Genomic DNA, 21,332 nt, shown 5'->3' with positions numbered 1-21,332 from the left:
AGAGTGCCAATTGAGGCCCTTTTAATAAGGGGTTCGGGTTTCTAAGAATGTTCTTACCCTGGAGTTCATTTTGTCAAGAGGCCGAATTGTTTCTCCAGGTCCCAGGAGAGGACAGGTTTCCACAGCAGGCATCCAGAGGCCCGAGTTTCCCATCCTGTCTCTCATATTCCTTCAGGGAGGCCCCGGTGAGCGGGGAGCAGAAAGAGGGCAGTGGTCAGGAGGCCTGTATGTAGAAGGAAGGTGTTGGGAAGTTGTTACCTAGCGTTCCCTCTCAATTTGTGATTGCTAAGGATTAGCCTGGTTCTCTCCATGAAGGAAATTTCTTGGTGGAGATTAAGTCTAGAAGAAGAACTGATTCACTTGAGTTTTGTAAAGCCACTCTGGCTTGAGACCTGCTAGAAACGGTGTTTCTTTGCTATGTCAGGAGATGGTGCAGTGCAACCTCTAGAGACTATGCCTGTTTTTTGTTGTTTTTTTTTTAAACAACCCTACTGTAATTAATCTCTTGTCACAAGTTGCACTTCGAGTACACTTTGGCTTCCCTTCAGTCCTCAAATTCCAAATGGCTGTTGAGGTTGTGCAGGGTCACTCGCACCACGACAGGGCTCGCTGTTCAGAATGACAGCCTCACTAGGACCTGACGGCCTCCTGGAGGATGGAGTCAGCGAGCTGTTTCCGGCTCAGCTTGCCGCGTGCTGTCTGCAGAGCTTTTGTAGGGCCATCAGGGAGGGAGACCGACAGATCACATCTCGAGCTTTCTGATGTCACTGATGGTTCTCCTGGTTCTCCCCACCCTCCCCAAACAGTTTGCTCAGCCTGTAGAGCAGTGAATCACCCTAAAAGGTTCCCCTGAGGGGAGGCTAGGTGGACAGCAGGCTACTCTGGGCCCCTGGGCCTGGCCACTTCTGCCCTTATTGGTGAGGAGCTTTGCTCTGTCACATTTTCTTGGCCAATCTTTAACGCCATTGAGATGTTTGTGTTGCTTTTTATTTGAGGATTGGAAAAGACTTTGATGCTGGGAGGGATTGAGGGCAGGAGGAGAAGGGGACGACAGGATGAGATGGCTGGATGGCATCACTGACTATGGACGTGAGTCTGAGTGAACTCTGGGAGTTGGTGATGGACAGGGAGGCCTGGCGTGCTGCAATTCATGGGGTCGCAGAGAGTCGGACACGACTGAGCAACTGAACTGAACTGAATAGGCTTAAAAACACAACTAGTATCTAAGAGTTTTCCTTTTGCAGTTTTTTGTCATGAGAATGAGTCAGAATAGTGAAAGACTGTTTATTTAATTATAACCTACAACTAATCTCTTCCCACATCTGTAACCACACTCTAACTGTAAAATATTAAATATACAAACAAAAGCATGCTCCTTTGCTGTGGTGGGCTCTTTGGTTTTCAGTTCAGGAACTTAGAGAAAATGTTTCCTATACCTGTTCACCGTGGGACAGAGGGCAATAAAATCATTACTGGCCTGGAAACTTATCTTTTCTAAGCGGGATAGGGAGGCAGGGAGATCAGAGATGCTTTCCAGGTCACCAAAGGGCTCTGTCAGTAGCACCAGGATTCCTCGGAATTACTCTTGAAATACAGAATATGCTTACCAGATTTTTTAAAGTAATGTTTCAAAATATAAATGAAGATGTTACAAACTAAAAACACATGAAGTATATGAAGATTTCCTGCAAATTGGTAAGAGAAAAAGAACTCAGTGGAAAACTAAGCAACAATGAACAGGCATTTCGCAGAAGAGGAAATAAAGTGCTCAACCTCAGTAGTCAAGGACCTGCATCAGGACTACAAAGAAAATACTATTTTACACCCATCCAAACAGCAAAGATCGAGAAGCCTGACAAACCAGTTGCTGCTAAGTTTGTGGGTCTTCACATGTTACAAATGAGAGTCACTGAGTACAGCCACTGTGGGAATTAATTTGAAATGAGCATTAGCCTGAAAATTGAATGGTCCCACACTCTAGCCCAGCGGTTCCTCTCCCAGAGATGCACCCAAGAGAAATAGCCCCACAGCTTGTGTTAATTTTATACACACACACACAAACCACTTTACAAATACCTATATCCAGAATAGAAAACAGTTTTTTAACTATGTATAGCACAGGGAACTATATTGAGTATCCTATGATGAACCATAATGGAAAAGGATTTTTTTTTCTTTTTTAGAAATGTGTATGTATAACTGAATCACTGCTGTATAGCAGAAAGTTATACAACACTGTAAGTCAACTATACTTCAATTTTTTAAAAGTACTTTGAAGGCTAAAAAAAATATGACAAAAACATCACTTAGTTATGAGGGAGGCAGAAGAATGAAGGAATATTCTTGGTTCTGCTGGGTAGTGAGCTTAGGACCAAAGAGAAATGTCATAAATGCCTGGGCGTGACGGGGGGCAAGAGTGATTCTTGTTTGCATCGTAAAGGTTGAGAGTGGCAGCAGCTTTATAGACAGACTCCAGGGGCTTCGAGAATGTTGTATATGCTTCTCAATGTGCATATATCTGAAGAAAGTCCATCACTTCCCATCAGCCTTGAAAGGATGCCCCAGAAGATTCTCAGGGTTAGAACTTAAGATCTTAGAACTGCTGTGTTACTACTTAGCTTGCTTCTGTAACAATTGTGCACACAACTGACACTCAGCTGTGAGCTGAAAAGCCGGACAGTCCTGTTTGGAGTGATGAAGACAAGATGGTGGTGATGGCTGTATGGAGCTGTGAATAATTAATGCCTCTGAGGTGCCCACTTAGAAGTGGGAAAAAATGGTAAATTTTATGTTACATGTATTTTGTCACAAAAAAAAATACCAGAAACCACTGAATTGAAAAAAGAGTTGGGGGCACTAGTATCTATATAACTGGACACAAAATGGCTATTGTGGAGAGGGGTTGAAATGTCTAGTTTTTTAAAGCTTATCTTCTAACTCACATCTGAATGATCTATAAATAGAACTTGGAGGAATTAGAATTGCCTACAAGGGGGCAGTGGAGCCTTCTGGATTCAGGAGTGGATTCAGATTGAGTGGCTCCTCCTCCCACTCAATTTCAAAAAGCGTCTTTGGGTTGAGAGACCCTTGTTTTTTATAGATGGAAAATGGGCTCAGAGAGGATCTTGGGTGCCACTGTGGACGGACCCTGAGACTTTGCTGGCAGTCAGCAGTCGACTCCGCATCCTCCATAAATAAGAAGGCCCTTGACAGAAGCCAGAATGTGAAGCAGAGCTCCATTCCCACTAGACACGTTGGACCTCCTGTCCATCTCTGCAGATAGAGAAACCTGGGCAAGCACACAGCCCAAGGTTGGATGGAAACCAACACAGACTTGTCCCAGTGGGTGAGGAGGGGCCAGGCAGGCGGTCCCAGCGAGCCCCTGAACCCATGAGTGGTGAAAAGACAACAGGCTTTGGGGTCTGGGTTGAAATCCAGCTTAGCCTCTCAGCCTTCAGCCAGCTTGCCTAAGAAAACGAAGGTCTTCTTGCAAGAGTTGCCAAGGGACTTACACATAGTGCTGCCCCCACATGGAATGAGGGAGGCACCCACGGTTCTCAGGCGCAGGTTTGGAACTCTGGTGAGGTTGGCTTTAGTCCTGCTGACCCCACTTGCAGGGGTGAGGACAACCAGCACTCGGGGCCCACGAGGTAGCCCAGGTCCCCACGCCACCCTTCTCCCCCACAGGGTGGCAGCAGTGAGCACCCAGCCCTGGCGGTTTTGGTCTTCCCACTGGGCCTCATTCCTAGCCTCACCTGGCAGGGCTGGACTGGGACCAGAAGAGAAACCCCGTCCCAGCAGAGAGGGGCCCAGAGCTGGGGAGCTCAGGCTCTGAGATGCCAGACAGATGGGGGGTTGAGGTGCGACCCCTGAGGGCTTCCCTGGGGCCCCTAGCAAGTGGGGTAAGAGTCCAGCGGCCTTGGGCACGTTGTTCAGTGACCACTCACAGGAGGTGCTGGGGGACCCAGCCACCTGTCCAGCACCTCCTCACCTCTACGGCCGGATGCTGGGGCAGCAAGTGGAGAGAGTGGCTGGCTCTGCACCTCTATGAGCCTCATCTGGAAAATGGGAGTAAGGGGGCCCCTGGGTCTGGAGGAGCGGCCATGCGTGTCCTTCCTTCTGCCCTTCACCTGGGGCTCCCTTCCTCTGGTGCCGGTGTCTGTCCACTCCGTCCATCTGTCTTTGCCTCTAGCCGTTCGTTACGTCTGCCCTGGCATGTGTCTCTGTGTGTTTGTGTGTCTGTGTTTCTCTTTCTCATTCTTTAGCACGTGTATCTCTTTCTTTGTGTGTGTGTGTGTGTGTGTCTCTCTCTGGTTTTCTTTGTGTGTGTGTGTTTTGGTGTGGGCGTGTATTTCTGTGTGTGTGTGTGTGTCTAGTGTGTCCGTGTCTCACTCTCTGGCTGCCTGTGTGTGTCTGTGTTTCTCATTCTTTAGCACGTGTATCTCTTTCTTTGTGTGTGTGTGTCTCTCTCTGGTTTTCTTTGTGTGTGTGTGTTTTGGTGTGGGCGTGTATTTCTGTGTGTGTGTGTGTCTAGTGTGTCCGTGTCTTACTCTCTGGCTGCCTGTGTGTGTCTGTGTTTCTTTCTCATTCTTTAGCACGTGTATCTCTTTCTTTGTGTGTGTGTGTGTGTCTCTCTCTCTCTGGTTTTCTTTGTGTGTGTGTGTTTTGGTGTGGGCGTGTATTTCTGTGTGTGTGTGTGTGTCTAGTGTGTCCGTGTCTCACTCTCTGGCTGCCTGTGTGTGTCTGTGCAAGCACCCCCATTTCATTCTTCACTGCCTTTCTCCTGTCTCTCTGTGTGTCTCTTCCTCCCTGAGATGGGGTTTCACGTGTGTGTATTCAGCGAGCATGTTGCGTGCGTTTGTGTTTCCACGTCTCTCTCTGTCTCTGGGTATCCCCGCCTCCGTCTATTGCAAGCAGGGCCTGTCCGGCAGAGCAGCGGATGTGTGAAGGCTGATTCAGTGGCTGACAGGAAGCCCGCCGCCCTGCCTGCTGCCCGCCAGTGTCTGTGGCGTTGGCATCGGCTCGTGCAGGTGTGCGTGCTCAGGATGAGGTGGCCACGGTGAGGAGGCCCCCCGCTTCAGGTAAGCCTTTCCCAGGGGTACCTGGAGCCTGGGCCTGAGGCCAGGGTCCTGAGGCTGCCCCCCGACACCCCAGGGGGATGGGAGAGGCCCTGTTGTCCTGGCAGGAGCATCTGGTTGCCCGTTGGGTGGGCCGGGAAGAAACCAGGACGCCCCACACCTCCTGTCCTGGTGCCCCCCGGCTAGGGGCCCCTTGCCCCAGCCCCTGCAGCACCCCAGGGGCAGTTGTTTCTGGGGCTCCGGCCCCTCTCCTGCCCTCGCCTTCCCCGGCCCAGCCTGCACAGCCCTGGGAAGCACCCAGGGTGGTCCCATCACTTCCAGAGACTGCTGAGGGGCCAGGACAGGGATCCCGGGGTGGGGGGGGCTCAGGAGCTTTGGTTTCTTCATCTGTAAAATGGGACTGTAACGACCCTGCTGCGGAGCTACGGGATGATGGGAGAGGCGCTCCAGGCGAGGAGGCCGAGGTCCTGCCCCAGGCCCGGAGGAAGAGCTGCCCCGGCCGCCCCCCCCCCAGCCCCCAGCCTGGCCACCAGGTGCCTGCCTTGGGGGCTGTTGAGAAGATACAGGCCCTGGGGTGCTCCCAGGGCTCTGCTCTGTCAATGGGAGGCCATGGCCTTCCCCTTCCCCTTCCCCTTCCCCTGCCCAGAACAGGAGCTTCCCTGGGGCCCTGCACCAGGCGCCTGAGCATCAGCCACCTCCATTAGAGACCTCTGGTGAGCCTCATCTGAAGGCCAAGGTTCTTTGGGGAAACAGAGCAAAGCCCAGCCGATAAAGCCTTCCAAGGGCTGGGATGGGAACCTCTTGACTCCATCCCTACCCCGCAGCCTGCCCTTTGGCCCCGGCAGGCCTCAGTTACCCCATCCACAGCAAGAGGAGGGCTGGGGGGCTGGGCAAGAGGGACGCCAAGGGCCTTTGGGGGCGGGAGGCTGGGTGCTGGGGCCGCTCAGCCCAACCCTGAGAGCTCTTCCGCCGTGGGCTTGTTGCAAACCTTGTTCATCTGAAAACTGCCCACTTCCCTTTCTGCTATTTTGGCCTGCAGGCCTGGGGCTGCGGTGGCCTCCTCTCCCCTCCCCACTCCACCCCGGGCGGCCTGGCCCCCGGGGGCCCTCCTGGCGCTGCGGGGGCCCAGCCCCTCTCCTTTCCCCCGCTGCCACCCCACCTGTTCTCAGACCTGGGTGGGAAAACAAGCAGAGAAGACAAGTTGAGTCCGTCTTGGTCTCGGGGAAGAGGCAGTCCTAGTTTCTTCCTCAAATGAATCTTTTTTTTTTTTTTTCCAAATGAATCTTTTAAAAACCATATTGTGTGAGTCTTTTTTAAAAATGTAATTTAAAAAAGGATTTACAGGAAGGAGTGTAGGCCTAGAGTCCACCTGCCCTGAGTACAGGTCTTGGCTCTGACTGCTCAGCTGTGTGACCTTGGGCAGAGTACTCACCTCTCTGGGCCGCCCTCTCCTCCCTTGGAGAAGAAAGGAGCCGACCTCTCCGAGGGGATGCCGTGTGGCTCTGTGACAACTGCGGGGCCGGGTGCAACAGCCACGCTCGCCTTCAGATCCCAGGGTCTCCCAGGGTCCCAGCACGACGCCCCTCCTGGGGCAGGCTCAGGCCTGTGTGTCTGGGGGAGCAGGCAGGGAGGGCTTCAGGCAGGGTTGCCCCATGCTGTCCAGTGCAGGCCAGCCAGCCAGGATGCAGCTAACCCCTTCCCATCCTGCGGGGACCGTGATGATGACAAGTCACGGTGGGCACAGCCAACTGTGCCCCACACCAGCCATCAGCAGCGCCTCCAGGTGTCATCTCAGCACTGGGCCTCCTATGACGAACCCGAGGGTTGTGTCATTTTTTCCCTCCATTAACAGGGTGACCGGTGGCATTGGAACTCAGCTGCTGGGGCAGAATTTGTGTTCTCATGCCCTGCCCCCTTCCCTCACACAGTGCCAGGCGGGGGGAAGATGGACCAGGGCTAGGAGCATGCCTGACTGTGGCTCATCCCAGAACAGCAGAGCCAGGAAGCAAGAGGGCTCTCTGGTGTTTGGGGGTCCTCGGGGAGGGAGGGCAGCAGAGCTCAGCAGCCCAGATCCTCGGGCCTTGAATGCCAAGCTGAGTATGTGGACTTGCCCCTGGGGTCTCAAGCAGACCCCAAGGGTGGCCAGTGCTGGACCCTTGTCCCACGGGAGTAACCCCCCGTGGGTCTACCCCCAAACCTCCTTGGGGGCAGAAAGAGCCTTCATCTCGACCCAAAGATAAACGTGTCAAGGGTGGGCACTCAAGGGAACTGTCCAAACCAGCTGGCCGGAAGTGTGACACTCAGCAAGTTTCTCTTCCTGAAACCCTGACTGTGGTCCAGGCTGGATGTGTGTGTACTCTCCACAACTGTTGGAGGAAGGCCCTGGTCGATCCCAGTTTTACAGATGAGCAAAGTGAGGCCAAGAGACCCTGAGATACAGGTAGGGGTCCCCCTGTCCAAGACCAGGGGCTCCCAACCTCACCAGCCCTGGATGGACTTGGGCCTTGGCTGGAGGCCCAAGAGGGAGGCGGCCCTGGACCAGAGGGAGGTCTGGGGAGGGTGGAGGGTATGCGGCCTGGGAAGACGGTGCCCCAGCTCCTAGAGGACGGGGAGCTGAGGTCCCCTGGAACAATATCCTGGGGGTGACCGGTCCATCCTCTCTCCTTATATGGAGGCCACTGGGTCCCAAGGTCTGGGAATGGTGGTGTTCCCACAGACTCACTTGGCATTTGCGGGAAGGAGAGGTAATTTCTGCATGACGGGCCGCTGACAGAGGCTGAGCCCTGCACGGAGATTTCCTGTCAGCTTTGAAACGGGGATTCAGGAAGCTTGGGGTGGTGAGCGGGGCCACAGGGTATGGTGCAGTCCTCTGGGGGAGCCAGAAAGAAGGAGGAGGCCTGCACAAAGCTCGGGTCTCCTTCAGCCTTGCCTCCCGCAGCTGTGAAGCGAGAAGCCTCCTCCCAGGTGGCCGAGGCGGGAGGCACAGGTGTTCACAGAGGGGATGCTCCATAGCATGGGGTCCACGTGCCCACCGTGGGGCACAGGCCCCGCAGGACCCCTGCTGTCCTCTGCCTACTGTCACTTTGCAAAGGAGGCTGAGTCTCTTTAGAGTTGCAACAAATCTCCCTGGAGGGCCCCTCAAGAGGGCTGAACTTGCACTCAGCAGGCCTTGCTAGGTGGCTGCCTGCAGCTTTGCTGAGGCCCCGAGGCTGGGACCAGCCACTGACCACAGAGTGGCCTCTTAACCCCATCTCCCAGTACATTCCTCTACCAGCCACCAAAGTCCCTCCGCCCAGGCGCCCTTCCCCCCTTCCTGGTCTCAGGCCCACCTCCTCCGAGAAGCCTCCCTGACCTTCCTCCCAGCTCCAAGGACAGGAGGAACCAGAGCATCTGGGTAGACAGGCATTTTAGGAATGGAAAACGCACCCCCAGCTTCCCCAGGAGGCCTTGGGTGGGAGCAGAGAATCACCCTAGGGTGGATGGGGGCTCTGGTGTAGAAGGGGCAGTGGACTCTGAGCTTGGGGAACAGCGCTGGGTTCGCAGGAGGTTTTATCACAGGATGAAAGAACAGAACAAGCATTAGGGTCTGGAGTCCTTGCATGCGTGCTGGGTCACTTCAGTCATGTCTGACTCCTTGCGAAACTGTGTGGACTGCAGCCCACCGGGCTTCTCTGTCCATGGGATTCTCCAGGCAAGAATACTGGAGTGAGCTGCCATGCCTTCCTCCAGGGGATCTTCCTGACTCAGGGATCGAACCCTCATCTCTTAAGTCTCCTGCACTGGCAGGCAGGTTCTTTACCACTAGCACCTCCTGGGAAGCCCCTAGGGTCTGGAGGCTGGCATTCAAATCCTGCCTTTCCCCTTTGCAGCTGTGGAATTTGAGGCTTCCGTTTCTCTGTTTGTGAAATGGCTCTAGCCTCCCCCTCGCGGGGTGGCTGGGTGGACTAAGCAAAGGTGTGCGTGGGAGTGTGCGCTTACAGGCAGGTTTCCAGAACCTTCCAGCACTTGATGATGGCCCTGGGGGACCTGAGGTGCAGGTCTGGGGTCAGATGAGCGGACAGGGCTGGTTCTGACCCGTCTGGTCCCAGAGCAGGGAGGGTAGGGGACGCTGGGCTGTCAGGGGACAGTTGGGGGAGGGTTCCTAGCAGGGGCAGCCCTGTGGCCCCCACCCTGGCTCACAGTGCCCCCTGTCGCAGCCCTGCAGGAAGAAGAGCGTCCCGGAGTGGACATGAGCACGGACACAGAACTGCTGTGGCCGGGGGCTGCTCTGCTGCTGCTGCTGGGGGCAGCAGCCGGCCTGTGTGTGCGCTGTTCCCGCCCAGGTAAAGCCTGGGGGTCGTGGACCTGTGGGAGGAGTGCGCGGTGTCCCCAGAGAGCCGCTCAGGCCCAGACCCGGCTGCTCGGAAGGGGCAGTCAGATAAGCCTGGGGGCGCAGAAGTGAAACCCAGGGACACGGCCCCTGATCGTTCTCTGAAGACCACGGGTCTGACTGAATGGGAGTGTTGGTTCTCCGGGGTCAAAGGCATCTGTCTGCGCATGGATTGTGCCGGACAAGGGAGGGGAGAGGGGGCTGGGCTGTCTGCCTTCACGGTCCACTCTCCTAAGTAAATGGTGAGCAAACCTCGCCAGGGTCAGGTGGCCCCCAGCGATGAGTGGCTCAGCCCCCATGTCTGGTCTGAGGCCTGCCCAGGGCAACAGGGGAGATGGTTGGGCCTCGATCTCAGCTCCCACCTGGCCCTGGGGGGCGGGATCAGGGAACTGGCTAATCTGGTCCTGCTCTTGCAGGTGCAAAGAAGTCTGAGAAAATCTATGAGCAGAGGAGTCTGTGAGTGTCTCCCCAGCCCAGTGATGCTGTGTGTCCTGCCTGGGCGGGGGCCGTCCCTGTGGGCCTCCCCTCAGGCACCTCGCCCCCACCCCTCACCCCTTCACTTTCACCTTCTCCATGCTGGGCTCCAGTGGGTCCTCAGCACTTAGGGGAGGGTGAGGGGGGAGGGTGAGGAGGTGCCCAGGGACCGCCCAAACCCTGCCCCAGACTAGTTGGGGAGGGTGGGAGGCACGCTCCAGTGAGCCCAGGAGCGTCTCCAGAAATCCCCGCCGTGACCCCACCCCAGTGGGAACTAGGCTGTGCTGGGGGGTTGACAGAGGAATCCCGCCCTCCCGTTGCAGGGACAGGGACCAGGGACCAGGTGCTGGGTCCGAGACAGCATGTGGGCATGAAACTTGGGGGGATCACGGAAGGCCTCCTGGAGGAGGCGGGAAGAATCTGAAGAGACAGAAGGGAAAAGGGGGACATTCCAGAGAGAGAGGGGACATTCCAGAGAGAGAGGGAACAGTGTGGGCAATCACTGACTTCAGGCCGGGGTGGACACTGCCTCGGGTTTGATGCAGCTGGAGTGAACATGTCTTGAGAGTAGTGAGCTGAATTCGGAGGAAGGAGAGTCTTGAACGTGGCCCGAGGCCTTGGCCTTTGTCCAAAGGGCCAAGGGGAGTCGCGGGAGAGCTGGAAGCAGGGCAGTGGTCAGGGGAGATGAAACATGAAATGCTGGCACTGACCCCAGAGCGTCAGGACCCTGGCAGGAGGGCTGCGGCCAGCGGTGTGCCGGTGGAGGGCTCCGAGACCTGCGTGCACACACGTGCACAGGCCTGCACGCCCACGCACACCCACTGGCTCCCCCAGCGCTCATTCATGCATGCACTTCTCACACACACACAGGGCCTGCTTGCACGCCTGGGCAGGCACTCACATACAAACTCGCTCACACACCCTCTTCTCATTTCCTTTTGCAACTGAAAAACCACAGTGAGATTTGAAAATAGAATTTTCCCATCCATGCCCACTCCAAGGGCTGGGGCCGGACCTTCCCAGCCTTTTGGGGTCCCGTGGTCCTCTGGCTCGCCAGCCCACAACCTCCACTGGGGGCGTGGACTGGACTACCCTGGTGCCCTCCCCACTGGCCACACCCCTGCCCCAAGCCAAGTTCCTCAAAATCTTCCCTCTCCCCTCCTCCCTTAGCCCCTGCCCACTCACTCCAGTCCCCCGATTAATCTTAGAACTGAAGATCTTCAGAGGCACAAGCTAAACCTCCCCATGTGGGAGGTGGAGAAAGAGGCCTGAGTGGGAGGAGATCAGAGGGGAGACTTGGGCTCTCCCCGCCTCACTTGGGTTCAGTCCTACCAGCCTGTGCCAGGCCCAGCTCCTGTATCATTTCCTCTGGGAAGCCAGGCCAGACTCTCTTCTGTGGATTTAGGGCCTTGTTCCTAAATCAGATCACTTTCACCCCTCAAGAGCTCCTGAAGACTGGACCAGGTCACCATTCTGGTCCATGGAAGAAACCCAAGAGGCTTTTATAATTAGCTAATCTGCTCCACTATCCTTAGTGGTGGCATTCATTCCCAAAGGCACTTCATGGGCCAAAATGTCAGCTAAAGCTCCAGCCCTCATCTCTGCATTCCATGCAGCAGTAAGAATGAAGAAGGAAGACAAAAAGGGTGCATCCCAGTTGGGAGTGCCTCCTTATTTAGGTTTCACATATAGAATATTTAATTTCTATTTCTGTATACCCTATACCAAGCTTACCAATGAACATTTAATTTCCATCTGTCATCACACAGTTCATCCCCTTTACCAATTTTGCCCTCTCAACGTTGGTAAACACTACTCTTCTCTCTGTACCCACAAGTTAGTTTTTGTTTGGTTTGTTCATTTATTTTGTTTGTTTTTTATATTTCATATACGAGTGAAATCATACGGAATTTTTCCTTCTCTAACTTATTTCACTTAGCATAATACCCTCAAGGTCCAACCGCATTGTCACAAATAGCAAGATTTTATCTTTTTATGGGTAAATAGTATTCCGTGGTGTATATACGCCACATCCTCTTTACTCACTCATCTATGTGTTGATGGACACTTAGATTGTCTCCGTGTCTTGGCTATCGTAAATAGTGCTGCAACAAACACAGGGGCACGTATCTTGTTGTTGTTCAGTTGCTAAGTCATGTCAGACTCTGCAACGCCATGGGTTGCAGCATGCCAGGCTCCTCTGTCCTTCACTATGTCTCAGAGTTTGCTCAAATTCAAGTCCATTGAGTCAGTGATGCCATCCACCCATCTCATCTTGTGCCTCCTCCTTCTCCTCCTGCCCTCAATCTTTCCCAGCATCAGGGTGTTTTCCAGTGAGTCAGTTCTTCGCATCAGGTGGCCAGAGTATTGGTGCTTCAGCATCAGTCCTTCCAATGAGTATTCAGGGTTGATTTCCTGTAGGATTGACTGGTTTAATCTCTTTGCTGTTCAAGGGACTCTCAAGAGTCTTCTGCAGCATTGTATACAGCTTTTCAAATTAGTTATTTCATATTCTTTAGATAAATACCCAGAAGTGGGATTGCTGGATTATATGGTAGTTTTATCCTTAGTATTTTGGGGCATCTCCATATTGAATTTATAGTGACTATACTAATTTATATTCTCCCCCAATAGCACACAAGAGTTTCCTTTCCTCTACATCCTTACCAATACTTTTTATTTCTTGCCTTTTTGATAATATTGTTGTTCTATCAGGTCTAAGGTGAAACTTCACCGTGGTTTTGATTTGCATTTATTTCCTTCATAATTAGTGATGTTGAACATCTTTTCATATCTGTTGGCCATTTATAAGTCTTCTTTAGAAAAATGTCTATTCAGCTCCTCTGCCCATTTTGTTAATCAGGTTGTTTTTTGGTTGTTATGAGTTGTTTATATATTATATTATAAGGGACATTAAGCCCTTATCAGATATATCATTTGCAAATAGCTTCTGCTCGGCAGACGGTCTTTTGGTTTCATTGATGTCTTCCTTGGCTGAGCAGAAGGTTTTTAGTTTGATGTCGTACATTTATTGGGAAATAGAGCCCTATAGATGGGTGTGTGATTGTCTAAATATAAATCAGGTTCTGTTTGAAAGGAAGAAAGTGATAGTTAGATGTCTAGCTGTGTTTGCGAAGCCCTGAAGTTGCCTCTAAGCCCTGAAGTTGCCTCATCCGTTACTGGGGAATAAATGGCATGTTTGAACATCTTCAGGACACTGTGCTCTCAAAGGAATCTTAAACATTCCTGGGGTGGTAGGTGGCGGGGGCAGCCTCTTTGTTGCTCCTGGTTGAAGTCATCACCAGGTCCCTGAGCAGCTCTCCCAGCCCTGCCCACAGACCTTCCTGACCATCTACGTGTCTGGTTGGCTCCAGCCCAGGCCTGTGTGAGAAGGGTGGGCACCAGTGGGCAGGCAGGGGGGCTGTATGGACGAGGAGACCATCAGGAAACCCGGGATCTGAGTCCTGGAGGGCTGGCAGCACCCCCTCACTCTCGCCGTGGTCTGTCCATCCCTGTCCATCTGTTCTCTCTGTCCTGGGGCTGTGGGAAGCCAGGCCCTGACTCAGCACAGCTCTGTGTGTTTCCAGGCAAGAGAATCAGCAGAGCTTTGCAGTGGCCCGGACCTACACCCGTGAGTCCCCTGGCAGACGGGTCCCAGGCTGGGCTCAGGGTTGGGGGTGTCAGCCTCAAAGTCCCTTTCATCCTCATTGTTCTGAGGCTGTGGCCAGGCCTGATCGGGCTGGGTGATGGGGTGAAGGGACTACACCAGCCAGCTGGTCTGGGGCCCAGCCAATACCCCCTCATCCTTTGCAGTGGTCAGGGAGGCCTGGCCCGGGGACACGGCCTCCAACATGGAGTTGACAAGGTAGGAATGAGCCCCCAAACCCACACCCAAGGGAGGTGATGAGGAGGGCCCTGGGGAGTCCCCACCTGGCAGAGCCCAGGCCAAGACCCTGCTCCTTCCTCAGACTTCAGAGCCCCAGTTCTGATTCTGAGGGCACCACCAGGGGGGCTGTGGGCTCCAGACCCCCGGGAACCCCAGGGGCCTCCTCCCAGCCCCTTCTCAGCCCTGCCCCCGCTCCCATGCAGGAAGGACAAGCTGCTGCGGTTCTCGCCCAGCCTCGAGGGTGAGTGACCTGGGACACGGGTAGGGGCTGGGGCAAGATGGGACAGAGACAGGTGAATACCTGGTGGGACAGGTACTAAGCACGAGGCCTTCCCAGAGGAGAGACATGCCAGCTGGGCTGGGAGGCCTGATGGCTGGCCCAGTGGGGCGAGGGGACAGAGAGCAGGTGTGAAGGTGTGAAGACTGGGAAACACCTGGAGGGGCCCAGGCTGGGGAACCAGCATTGAGCCAATGGGCGTGGACTTTTCTTCCAGATTCTTCATCCCCCAGGTACCAGTACTTCAGCAAAGGTAGGTGGGTTCTGGGCAGGAGGGGGCTGCTGTGCGGGCCCACAGCCCCTGCTGCAGCCTGATTCTCCCTCCCTCCCGCAGGAAGCAGACCCAGATCAGAGGAATCCTACATGTGAGCGGCCTTCTGTGGGCCCTGGCCACCTCCGCCCCGCCCTCAGCTTCCTTCCGCGAGAACCGCCTCCTGCCCTGGAAACCCGTGGGCCCGGGCAGGCTCCCTGCAGCACCGTGGTCCCTCAGAAGACCTTGGCTTCATGGGGACGAGGCCGGGGCAGGGACGCAGCCCTGCTCGGGGGCGGGGCCGTCTGGAGTGGGCGGGGCCACCTGAGTGGGCGGGGCTCACCCTGCGTCGGCTGACCGTCCAGAGGAAGGGCCCCCCAGGACATATCCTTCTGGGCTCCCTGTTGGGTAAACTGAGGTTCTGGGGCGGGAGGCGACTTGCCCGAAGTCACCCGGCGCGGTGGCTGGAGCCAGGCCACCACGCTCTCAGCCCCAAGGTGGCTCAGGGGTGAGACCCTGGCTGAGCCCCGCACGGGCTCTGGGGGCAGTGACGACGGGGGGTGGGGCAGCCGTGGTCTCACCGCCCCCACGTGAAGCCCGCATCCCCACCACGGGCCTGCCCCGCAGCTGGTGCTGTGTCTGTGTTTTCTTGTCAGAGACCCCACCTCCACGGACTATTACAATTGCGATCCGTTCCAGAAGCCCGTGGAAGGTGAGGCAGAGGAGGCAGCGAGGGCAGATCAGCTTCAGAGGCCACACCCTCGGGGCTGGGCCAGAGAGGGTTCGGAGGACCCGGGAGGATGACGAGGACCGAGGAGGATCTGGGAGGATCCGGGAGGACTGAGGAGGACGAGGAGGACCGAGGAGGACCGGAGAGGACCTGGGAGGATCTGGGAGGACCTAGGAGGACCGGGGAGGACCTAGGAGGACCGGGGAGGACCTAGGAGGACCGGGGAGGATTGAAGAGGCCTGGGGGAGGACCAAGGAGGACTGAGGAGGATCTGGGAGGACCTGGGAGGATTGAGGAGGCTGGCACTGCGGGCAGGAGCTGAGATGCAGAGGAGGGCAGGGATGGGAAGGAGCAAGAGTCAGGGAGCAGAAGGGGAGCTGAGGGCAGGGACCGGGGTCAGGTCCCCTTGTCATTCAGGGCCCCCCTCAAGGCTGGGGACACATGGGTCCTTGGAGGGAGGCCCTGGAAGGGGCAGACTTGCTTGAAGGATGCCAAGCCCTGCTAGCCCTGAGGGTGCTGGAACCCTGGGCTCTTTACACCTTGGCTTTACAGAACAAGAGGGTGGGCAGTGCCTGCTGAAAGGGGCATAGGCCTGGACCCCCGCCTAGGCCGAGCTAGAGTGGGAGTGAAGGTCTTCTCACCCGCTGCGCTCCTATATTGAGGGGAAAGCCCTCACTTCTCAGAGCCTCTTCAACAAAGATGGAAGCTGGGTGGGGTGGTGTTTAGAGCTTAGCTTCCTCATTGGGGTATGGGGGTGGAGTGCAAAGCCAGGGTACCAGGCTCTGATATGCCACACCCAGCCTAGGCCCTGGGCAGAGGATCCTCAGCCTGCCCCCACTGCCTGAAGGGTTAGGCAGGTCCCTGTCTCCTGTGCCCCCAGTGGTTCTGCCTGCCCCTCTTGCCCGCAGAGAGATGGGTCTCCCTTCTCTTTAACTATCCACGCTGGGCCTGCCCCTCCCCAGAGCGTTCAGGGGTAGCTTTGAAAGACAGAAGGAGCCCAGGGTGGAAGCCACGGAGCCAGGCCTGTGCCCATTAAGACACTTGTCCAGGAGAATGTTCGAGGCCCTGTGGGACCCAGAGGGGGATTGATGAGACAGAGGGAGGGAGGAAGAGCCAGGCTTGCAGGCTTGTCAGGCAGGACCCACCAGCACCCCCCACCCTCTCCCCTCTCCCTGGCAGATGACGATGACACCAATTCCTATGAGAACGTGCTCATTTGCAAGCCAAAGAGAATGGACTCGGGTAAGTTTGCGCTGCTGGGGTCTGGAGCTCCCGCTGCAGGGTTCACCATGACCAGACCTTGTGTCCCGGGAGGAGGCCCCGTCAGTCCCTGGATCTCCCTCCCTCCCTCGAGGGTCTGCCAAGTGCATGAAGGATGCAGGCTGCCCCTCTAGAGGGGCGGCCACAGCACCTCGCTGGCCTGAGGAATGGCCCTGGTGGCTGTCCCTTCCCCAGCCCCTGTCCTGGTGCTCTCCCTGCAGAGGACGAGGGGTCTGAGGATTATCAGAACTCGGCGTCCATCCAGCAGTGGCGAGAGTCCAAGAGAGTCGTGGGTATGTGGCCGGAGCCCAGGCATTCCCGAATGGTCGCCTTCAGCTGGCTTGCACTGGAGGGGGCTGCCCTAGCCTGGGACACACAGTCAGGGGGAGGGGGAGAGAGGGGCGCTTAGGGGATCTGGGAGGATGAGCCCAGGTGGGCTCCCCCGAGGCCCGTCCAGCTGATCCCATGGCAAAGCTTCTGGTGCATCAGCGGCTACAGTGGCTCAGCCATGGCAGGACCTCCTTCGGCAGCACCGTGGCCTCTGAGGTTGGGTCCTCCTGGCCTGCTGCCCCGTCCAGCAGCTTGGATGGAATCGCACCTGCCCTGCTCTGGGCGGGACAGACTGCCAGCAGATCCCAGAGGGGATGGGACGGACACACTGCCCAGTGTAGCCTTTCCCATGCGCTGCTTGGTGCCATCTGCGGAGACAGGGCCGGGCTGAGCGTGTCCGTGCGAACCCTCTGACCATCTGCCCGTGGATCCGCAGAGCCAGCCCCACGGGAAGCGCCGCTTTCCCTGGCAGGAAGCCCAGACGAGGACGGGGAGCCCGATTATGTGAACGGGGATGTGGCGGCCACCGAAGCTTAGGGAAGAAGGTGCCTGGAGGAAGGTATGGTCCCGGCTGTGGGCTGCATGAGGGGGATCACACCCCCAGGGAAAGGTAGAGCACCGGGGCTGGAGGGGCACAGCGGGGGCTGTGGACAGCACTCATGGGTGCTGACGTGGGGTCGCTTCTTGGGGCGCTGGACCTCCCGACAAGTCCCTGCCCACCCCCAACTCTTGTGGCTGGTGTGGTGAGGTAACATATTTACGGCAGACACAAAGTCTCAGCCCTGGGGGTATCAGGAAGGGCGGGCTGGTGAGTCTGGGTGGGCCTCTGCAACCTTGGAGGGTGATTTAACCTCCCGTGACCCACTTCCTCCCTTGCAACGTGGAGCTACTGGGACCTGCGTCTTAGATGGGACACGCAAGACCCTCACAGAAAGCAGGGCCAAGGACTTCCCAGGTAGCCTGGTGGTTAGGACTCCGCGCTGCCGCTGCAAAGAACATGGGTTTGATCCCTGGTCGAGGAACTAAGATCCTGCATGCCACGTGGTGTAGCAGCAACCCGCCCCCCCCCCCCGCCAAAAAAAAAGAAGCCGCAGGACCAGGATGACTTGCCCATGCTAGACTCAGGAATGGCGTGGGATGGGGGGCTGGTGATGGTGCCCAGTGCTCACACACCACCCCTTGGCGCCCCCCAAGGCACAGAGAGGACAAGCCACCTGCCGAGGTCCCCACTTAGAGTGCGTGGAGAAGGGGATGGACACAGGAGCACGAAGATGTAGAAGCCCGGGCCCTGCCTCCGGAAGGGAGGGAGTCGATCTGAGGGTCCTGGAAAGGCTGCCTGAAGTCCTGATCTCTGGGACACAGGCAAGCCTGTCACACTGGGGGCAGGCCTGGGCCGTTTGAGAAACCAGCAAAAGGGCAGAGCCTGTGGTTCATTCCTTCACCCCGCACCTAGGGGGCACCTGCCAGAGGCAAGTTCTGCCTTAGGGGCTAGGGACACAGTGATAAAGAGAAGATACACAAATCCCTGTCCACTGAGAACTTCCATTCTGATGGGAGAGAGGAAACAAGAGAACTAGCTGGAAGAGGAGAGGGGAGAAGAGAGAAGGGAGGAGAGGGGAGGGGAGAAAGGAAATTGAGCAGTTAGGATGTTAGAGGTGGGGAGAGGCAGGAGGAATGTGGTGGGGCAGGGGAGGGTGCCGTCATTTAAGCTGGGAGGCAGAGAAGTCTTTCAGAGCTCCCCTCCTCACTCTTCTGGGGGAGGGAAGGACCCCCGACAGGAGCCTGACTCCTACAACAGGAGGGGAACAGAACAGAGCGATGGGGGAGTGGCAGAGGTGGAGGGCAGGGCCAGCAGCTGGGTTTTTTCTGAGATGGGGATGTGCTCGGCAGGGGAAGAGCGACTTGCTGTTTCTCGGGTATCACTGCCCACCATTGTGTAGAGACGTGAATACAGGGGAAGAGGAGGCAGGGAGGCCAGTGCCTTCGGGCAGGAACCCGGGAGGCCGCGGTGGAGGCAGACCGTTTGTGCAGCTGAAGGGGCTCCCTGACGCGCCGCGTGTCAGCTGCCAGGTGGAGTGAGGATTGAAGAGGCCTGGGGGTTTTGCCCGAGTCAAAAGAGAGGGCATCACTCTCTGCAGCTGAGATCAGGGAGGTGACCAGCAGAGCGGGTTTTGTGGGCAAGGCTGGTTTATGTCTGGGCCTGCTAAGTTGGAGATACCGTGCAGGAGGTTGTACGAAGTGGGGAGTTAAGAGCCCTGCGTCTGGATTCAGGGAGAGGGCAGGAGCAAAGAGGCTGTGCAGGTTCCTAAGAGGAGAGAAATTAGAGTACGCTGTCTGACACACAACACGGGGAGCCTTAAGTTTGGGGTCGGACTCTGGCTGGCTGGAATCTACACGCTCGACCTTGCACACAAGAAGGTCTGAACTGCACAAGCTGGTGTCCAAAGTGGCCTGATAAGACTGGAAAGGCCTAATTCCCGTGTTCAAGTAAGTGGAAGGGCCACCAGGCAAGGCTCGGGGCAGAGTGGAGTTAGGGCCTGGTACCTCTAGTCAAGTCCCTTCAGGAATTCAAACAGAAAGCAGGCACCTCCCTGGTGGTCCAGTGGTTCGGACTCCGAGCTTCCATGGGGATTCATTCCCTGACTGGGGAACTAAGATCCCCAGCCTCTCACCTTAAAAAAAAAAAAAAAAAAACAACGGCAGCTCCTGGCTCCTGGAATAAGAAACACGCTCATTTGATGGGCAGGTTCTCTGCTCACTGACCATCACTGTGTATCCTCCTGGGGCCAAGGGGACAAAGCATCAGGCCAGGCAAACCTTTCCCTCTTTTAACAAATACCTTTCCTCTTCATTGAAGGAGCCAGGGAACCATTTATCGCCTCCCCAGGACCCCTTCTCCAGAGCCGCTCAACTTCTACACTCCCTACTGCACTCCTGGGAGGGGTGTCAACGTGTCCTGAGGACCAGCCGGCTGGCCACGGGGCACCCAGCCCGGGAAAGGACAGTTATATGGAACCAACCTCTGACCGGCTCCCACGGGCAAGGCAGGAGCCTGGGGTCTGGCGGCTCCCGAGGTGGTCCCAAGCCCAGAACTGGGGGCAGCTGCATCCCCCTACCTGCATTGAAAACATCGTACTACATGGGTGTTCGTGTCCTTTTTTTTCTGCTTTGGATTTTGATCCCAAATTGCTTACTAACGTTGGTTGCCGGGATTTCATGATGGATAAGCTTGAACAGTTAATTTATGCAGGTGGAGTCGTATTTAATATTTTGCGTTTCTGGGTAGAGGTTGTGTAGTAACCTGTCTCCTTTAAGCATTACGCGTACTTCACTTCGACAGTTGGGGGTGCCCTGGCGCTCCTTTCTCTGGGCCTCGGTTGACTGAAGCAGAGATGAAGCCGCAGCTAACTTCGTGAACCTCTTGTGGGAGCATCCGCTGCGGGCAGACTGCGGAAGGGGCAGGCGGGGAGGAGTGGTCGGGGCCCCAGCTGACTGGGCAGGAACACGACCATCTCATGGGACAGGCGGGAGCCTGAGGGACCTTCTGCCTCAGAAAAGCCAGAGTCAGGGAGACAAAGCGCCTCCTCCGACCGAAACGTCTCAATAAACATTTCCAGTTTAAGAGCAGTGATGTTCCTGTCTGCTTTCCCTGCCTCACTGGAGCCTTCTAAGCCGATGAAGGTCAGGCTTGTTTCATACAAAGGGGCCCTGAGGGATGTCCCAGGTGGTCCAGTGGCAAAGACTCTGTGTTCCCAATGCAGGGGGCCTGGGTTCCATCCCTGCGGTCAGGGATCCCCCAGGCCGCAACTAAGAGTTCGCAGGTCGCAGCTAAAGAAGTGCCCAATGCCACAAAGAAGATGGATGATCTGGCATGCCGCGACCCGGCGCAGCCAAAGAAATACTTAGAACAACCCCAAAACTCTGAGATCTGGAGAGAAGGCTGGGGACAAGAACCTCTTTCCAGATGTCTCATCAGACATGAGACCGTTCTTTCCATGAGACACTAATGCTGCAAGTTTGGAAATTAGAGGAAAAAACCATCTAGGACATAGCTGTTGGCTGCCTGTCCCTTCACGCCCTGCAGCCCAGCCTCACCTGCAGGGAGGACAGCTTAGGCCTGAGCACAGGTGCGGCGGGGCTGCGGTGAGGCTCCAGCGGGAAGGGTCCTGCCACATCATTGAGTGTGGGAAGCTGGGGTGTCACAAAAAAATGGGCCCAGGCATCCCTTTGCTTCCCAAGGATCCCAGAGCTCCAGACAAAAAGTAAGACTGAGGAGGCAGGCAGCTCTCTCATGCTCAGCGTTTTCACTGCAGGGACTGGGTTCAACCCTTGGTCAGGGAACTAAGATCCTGCAAGCCACGCGGTGCGGCCAAAAAATTCATAATAAATAAAATTGAGAAGATGCGCTGAAGTATTTTGTAAAATTTCTGCTTGCAGTTTTTGAGGACCTTAACTTTTTTTTCCCCCTCTTAATCAAAACCCTAACCCAAAGAGCCAGTGACTTTGGAGACTTTCCTGTGACCATTCAGCAGCAACGTGGTCTTGACGCATTTCTAACCCCACCTGGGGATTTGCTTCAGAACAATCTGGGAGTGGGGTGGTAGGGTTGCTGGGCGGGAATACAGAAAGAACAAGACGGGAACGTGTTGGTAAACTGTTAAGATGAGTTATGTGAAAG

At 55.9% G+C, this 21,332-nt stretch overlaps 1 protein-coding gene across 9 annotated transcripts; it reads left to right on the top strand.

Annotated features, from left to right (window-relative positions):
• The first annotated feature begins 4,931 nt into the window (after positions 1-4,931).
• LAT2 (linker for activation of T cells family member 2) lies at positions 4,932-20,281 on the top strand. Of its 9 annotated transcripts, none has more exons than XR_006057964.2 (14): positions 4,932-5,081; positions 7,419-7,518; positions 9,283-9,400; positions 9,864-9,903; positions 13,509-13,552; positions 13,735-13,786; positions 14,011-14,048; positions 14,302-14,337; positions 14,419-14,449; positions 14,991-15,046; positions 16,244-16,306; positions 16,520-16,617; positions 17,091-17,213; positions 19,512-20,281. XR_006057964.2 is itself a non-coding variant. In XM_042240365.2 (14 exons), the coding sequence occupies exons 2-13, from the start codon at positions 7,483-7,485 to the stop codon at positions 17,189-17,191; spliced, it is 687 nt and encodes a 228-aa protein (XP_042096299.1). In that variant the 5' UTR covers positions 4,932-5,081; positions 7,419-7,482; the 3' UTR covers positions 17,192-17,213; positions 19,512-20,281. The 9 variants fall into 9 exon arrangements, 6 of the variants coding, with proteins under 6 accessions (XP_042096299.1, XP_027816935.1, XP_027816933.1 ...); XM_042240365.2 differs by having other exon boundaries at positions 16,546-16,617; XM_027961134.3 differs by lacking the exon at positions 7,419-7,518 and having other exon boundaries at positions 16,546-16,617.
• The last annotated feature ends 1,051 nt before the right edge of the window (positions 20,282-21,332 follow it).

The sequence above is a fragment of the Ovis aries genome, chromosome 24 (genome assembly GCF_016772045.2).
Source record: "Ovis aries strain OAR_USU_Benz2616 breed Rambouillet chromosome 24, ARS-UI_Ramb_v3.0, whole genome shotgun sequence".
In the NCBI taxonomy this organism is placed as follows: Eukaryota; Metazoa; Chordata; class Mammalia; order Artiodactyla; family Bovidae; genus Ovis; species Ovis aries.
This window is presented reverse-complemented; position numbering and strand designations above follow the sequence as displayed.

Bases quoted from the DNA above. Each gene is read 5' to 3' on its own strand.
- LAT2 (XM_042240365.2), top strand. From the start codon at position 7,483: ATGAGCAAAGTGAGGCCAAGAGACCCTGAGATACAG. The intron at 16,307-16,545 runs GTAAGTTTGCGC...CTCTCCCTGCAG, and splicing joins GCCAAAGAGAATGGACTCGG to AGGACGAGGGGTCTGAGGAT. The intron at 16,618-17,090 runs GTATGTGGCCGG...GTGGATCCGCAG, and splicing joins AGAGTCCAAGAGAGTCGTGG to AGCCAGCCCCACGGGAAGCG.